The sequence below is a fragment of the Sapajus apella genome, unplaced genomic scaffold (genome assembly GCF_009761245.1).
Source record: "Sapajus apella isolate SASKATOON/1434 unplaced genomic scaffold, GSC_monkey_1.0 scaffold468, whole genome shotgun sequence".
In the NCBI taxonomy this organism is placed as follows: domain Eukaryota; kingdom Metazoa; phylum Chordata; class Mammalia; order Primates; family Cebidae; genus Sapajus; species Sapajus apella.
In genome coordinates this window covers 17359-22483 of record NW_022437404.1, presented here as the reverse complement: position 1 = coordinate 22483, position 5125 = coordinate 17359, and the positions used below count along the sequence as shown (strand labels likewise).

Below are 5125 nucleotides of genomic sequence, written 5' to 3'. Positions count from 1 at the left end.
ACCTGCCAAGTGGAGCATCCAAGTGTGACAAGCTCTCTCACAGTGCAATGGAGTGAGCAGCTTTCTGACTTCATCAATTTCTCACCCAAGGAGAGGACTCTGCTAATCCCTGAGTGTCAGATTTCCCCTCACCCACATCAGATTTCATTTGCTCCATGTTCTCATCTCCGTCAGCCCAGGTCACTGGGGGGAGCCCTTTAATAGTTTCTAGGACATACGTGGTAGCCCATAAAAGCAGTCATTCCTAACAGGAAGGAGAGGCTGTCCCTCTTTTGAACCCTGCCCCATAATGTCACAGGTCAGAGTCACCTGCCCTCTCTGGGCTCCAGGCCCTTCCTCTGGGTCTGAGACTGTGTTTCTGCTGCTGTTGCTGTGAGTTGTTTCTTGTGAACTGAGAAGAGGAAAACTGTAGGGGCCTTCCTGACATCAGGGGAGTCCAGTCTCAGCTCTGCCTTTTATGAGCTCTGTCATTCTAGACAAAGTACTTAAACTCATTGAGTCTCAGATGTTCTGTTGATCAGATGCTGAAGTCTTGCCTTACATGAAGCCTGTAATATTTGAATGACTTTGATGCCTGAACTTTGTAATAGTTCAGTGTGGTTTGAAAACCTTCTTTTCTCTGGAAATGACCAGTTATTTTAATTTTTGCAGGGCAGCCTTATTGCCCATTTTCAAAGCTCTGAATCTTAAGGTCTTAATTAAAGAGGTTTAATTTGGGATCAAAATCACTAAGCCTGGCTTCCTTTCTCAGGAGCACAGTCTGAATCTGCACAGAGCAAGATGCTGAGTGGAGTCGGGGGCTTTGTGCTGGTCCTGCTCTTCTTGGTGCAGGGCTGTTCATCTACTTCAGGAATCAGAAAGGTGAGGAGCCTTTGGTAGCTGGCTCTCTCCATAAGCTTTTCTGGACGAGAAAATGTGGCTTTGCTGAGGTTAGTTCTCAATATGTGGGTGGCCCTGGATAAAGCCTTTCATTCCCCAAAAGACCTCCAGTGTCCTGCTAATCCAGAAATCCTCAGTGTCAAAGCATAATAGCTTGTGGCCTGTGGAGAAAAGAGAAAGGTAAACAAGTAGAGGTTCTTATGTTTGAGATCCTGGAGTAAATTAAGAAAGAGCCACTAAGACAAATGAAGTTACACTGGATCCCGTGACAGACACTTCACGCTTCATGGGATCACATGGTCTGTTTCTGCTTCTCTCTGCCCTGGTTGGTGTAGGTTGTGGTGTTAGAGAAATCCCAGGTGGGAGACCTGGGGCTGGAACATTGAGCTGGAGGACAGATTTGCTTCCATATCTTTTAAGTATATGTCTTTTCCTCATTTTCCTAGGACGTTCTGCACTTCGGCCATTAGGTAATACCTTTTAATTCTCTTTTAGAAATAGATTTGGTTTCCCTGGAATGATGGTAGAGGTGATAAGGCACAAGACAGAAATAATAGAAAAGGCTTTTGGATCCAAGTTTGTGATCAGACAATTTACACCAAAACTCCTCCTCTCCACTCGGAAAAGGCCTGTGCTCTGCTATAGTGTTGGCTCAGGGAGACTAAGGAGCTTGATTTTCAACTTCATGCAGTGTTCTCATCTGAGCCCCTGAAAGATGTGAAAAGACGCTGTTGATACAGCCAGGTCTGAACACACCACTTTCCTCTGTCTCTGCAGGACTCCTGAGCTGAAGGAAAGATGACCACATTCAAGGAAGAACCTTCTGCCCAGCTTTGCAGGATGAAAAGCTTTCACGCTTGGCTGTTGTTCTTCCACAAGAGAGAGCTTTCTCAGGACCTGGCTGCTACTGGTTCAGCAACTCTGCAGAAATGTCCTCCCTTGTGGCTTCCTCAGCTCCTGCGCTTGGCCTGAAGGCCCAGCATTGATGTCTATGCCTCAAGGTCAACTTTTGTGCTCCTCTTTACCTAACCCTACAACCTCCCATGTGTCTGTACTCACCCTGTGCCACAAACATGTTACATGATTAAATTTTTCACAAACATGGAGTTAAAAATTATCTGTCCATTTGGCTCCAAGGACAGAAAATAAAAAGAAAAGAAAAAGGGAAGATTATTTCCCAATAGAATAATGGTATATATATATATATCTTAAGTATGTGAGGTAATGTATTATGTTAAATAGGTTGATTTAGACATTCCACACTATAAACATATATCAAAACTTCCTGCTGTACAACAAATATACAATTTTTACTTGTCAATAAAAAAGTTAACCTAACATTTGAAAGGGCAATGCATAAAAACTGAGAATAGACTATCAAAACTGCAACAAACTTGGCAAACATGAGATGAGAAACCAGCTAACAAGTCCATCAGAACACTTTCTTAACCCTGTATACGATACTGTGAATCTGTAACTGTAAATTAGTATAAAAGTTTTTCATTCCAGAGACTTCAATAATATCGTGTTCCCAAAGGACTTGTACAGATTTCAGACAAAGACAAATTTAGAAGATGGAGGGTGCCATTGTGTTCCATTTGAGAGTCAGTATCCAGTATGTCCAACCTAAAAGTACAGAATCAATTCAAAGATTTATTTCAAAGTAATAATCATTTAAGCATAATTTCTCTACTGTCAGAGACAACTGTTATTTTCAATCAAATTCAATATTTATTTGATGCATATTTTACTTTTAGTTATATGTTACTTGTACATACATAGCAGTACAAGGACATATAAATCATGTAAGAATATATATCCTATAGGGACGTAGTAAGCTGATAATTATGCCTGTTCTGTTTGATCCCAGGGTTACAACAAGTAGGCTTTTTTCCTCAGCTGAGGAAATGATTTGTCTCATTTTATATGAGATTTGTGGTGTGGCATTATAAGGTAGAACTAAAATGTGTGGGATGAATATTTCAGTGAAGATGTGTCTGTTGCTAATAGCAGGAAATCCGATCTAGAGGGCTTTATTTTCCTTTAACCATTGTCTCACATAGCCATAGATCCAAGGCTGGGCATCTCCAGGGTTGCTCAACTCAGCAGACCAGTGGCATCACCAGCGATCCTGGAACCTCATCTCTCATCTCTCCATCACACACAGCACCGCAGCTTTCCTGAGATGGCAGGAGGGCCCCTGCAGCACCTACAGGTTTCTTATTCTTTCACAACTCCCAAAGGCAGGAAAAGGTTACTATTTTTCCTTTATACCTTTATAAGGAGCAACTAAACTGTCTCCAGAGTGTTCGCATTACCCGTTTTCTCACACATTGGAATGACTGTGGGATCGCACAGGTTCAGACAAGCCAGGATTCAACCTTTGTAGACTGGGCCTGATGCACAAGAGAAGAAAAGGAGCAAAGCATATGTTGTCAAAAATAAAGAAATGGTGGATGAAGTAGGAGAGATTGATTTCAGGGTTGGGAAATTATAGACTCCGGTACTATTAGGTTGTTAGTATTTGTAGCTAAATTCCACATGAAGGCCTAGAGATTGCTGATAGGCATCCTAAATTCAGGGTTGACGGTCTTTTTCTACATATATATATATATATATATATATATATACACACACATATATATGTACACACACACACACATATATGAAGAGAGAGAGAGACAGAGACAGAGAGAGAATTTAATGTCAGCCATTAACTCAATTACAGTAAAAAAGCAAGCAAAAAGGATTGTTTTTAAAACTCAATTAGTATGCTGACATCTTATTTTATGATTTAAATATATTTTCTAGGTAAAATTTTGAAATTTTCCAGCAAAATTTTTGAAAAGAAGTAGAATAAATGACTAGCTCTATAAGGTGGTAAAACGTACTATACTTTTTTTCTTTCTTTGAGATGGAGTCTTTCACTGTCACCAGGACTGGGGTGCAGTGGCATGATGTTGGCTCACTGCAACCTCTGCCTCCTGGATTCACGTGATTCTCCTGCCTTAGCCTCGTGAGTAGCTGGGATTACACGTGCACACCACCGCAGCTGGCCAATCTTTTGTATTTTTAGTAGAGACAGGGTTTCACTATGTTGGCCAGACTGGTCTGAAACTCCTGCCCTCGTGATTTGCCCACTTTGGCCTCCCAAAGCACTGGAATTACAGGTGTGAGCCACCGTGCCTGGCCTACATGTATTTTTAAAATGCATTGTTATTGATTTTTTAAATTATTATTAAACATGCTAGTAAAACAGGATCTAGAATTAGAAACAAAGTGTTGAGATTAATTTCAGTTTTTGGTAAGTTGTATTCCAAATTCATTTCTTTCACTAAATGAATCCTGGATGAATAAAAATGGAAACATAAAGGAAAAATATAAAATTAACAAGACAGATATTATTATTAATACTATCATCATCATTATAGTTATGTTTGAAGACAGACAGACTTTCTAAACCCTTGTGTGTTGTTGATGAAAATGTATGATTTTACAAATATCTGGAAATTTGGCAATTTCTTTTTTTTCCCCAAAATTAACATTTTAAATCAAATTAATTTTTTAAATCAAATTAAAAAAATGTTCAGTGTAGGAAAGTCAACAAGCGTTTTAACAAAACCAAAATATACCTTTTTTTACAAATATGTATATATTAGCAGCAAACTACTTCTGAGATTCTCTTTTATGTTCTTTTAGTAATTTTAAAGAAAGCATAAACAATTTATATTAGTATGGAATGTCAGTCAATCTACTTTTAATCCTTTATTCTTTAATTTGGGCCTTCTACAAAATACTTAATGATTCTCATTAATGAATACCAAGAACAAACCCAGTTTTGACTAAAAAGTAGTGAAACAGAATGGTTGGTAGAATCTTTCTCACTATAGTATCTTGTAGAATTCAGTAACACAATATCACCAACTGAAAGTTTCTAATAAAAGTTTCAACTTAGTTAATCAGAAATACTGGCTATTGAAAATTCTGAGGCTAACGAGCTGTAATTCAGGTTAGTAAATTCCAAGCTTACAAATCAGTCAAAGTAAGACTGAAATTACCAAATGCCCATGAAAGAAATAAATTTTTCTCTTCGTATTTCCTTCTAATAACAAAAACAAAATATCTTTACAAGCTTTTACTTTTTAAAGAATTAAAATTATTACAGAACTCTCACTAGTCTTCAAAAATAGTAAATGTTATATAAATACAATTTTCTTATAGTTGAATTTTTCAGCTAGAATCTGCA

The 5125-nt window shown here is 38.2% G+C and overlaps 1 protein-coding gene across 1 annotated transcript in view; it reads left to right on the top strand.

Moving 5' to 3' along the window:
• Positions 1-1989, top strand: part of LOC116545978 (HLA class II histocompatibility antigen, DR beta 3 chain-like) — a 26440-nt gene extending 24451 nt beyond the window's left edge. Inside the window, 3 exon segments of the mRNA XM_032272368.1 lie at positions 752-861; positions 1326-1349; positions 1657-1989. Of these exon segments, the coding sequence (XP_032128259.1) occupies positions 752-861; positions 1326-1349 (134 nt within the window). The 3' untranslated portion in view covers positions 1657-1989.
• Positions 1990-5125: the final 3136 nt, after the last annotated feature.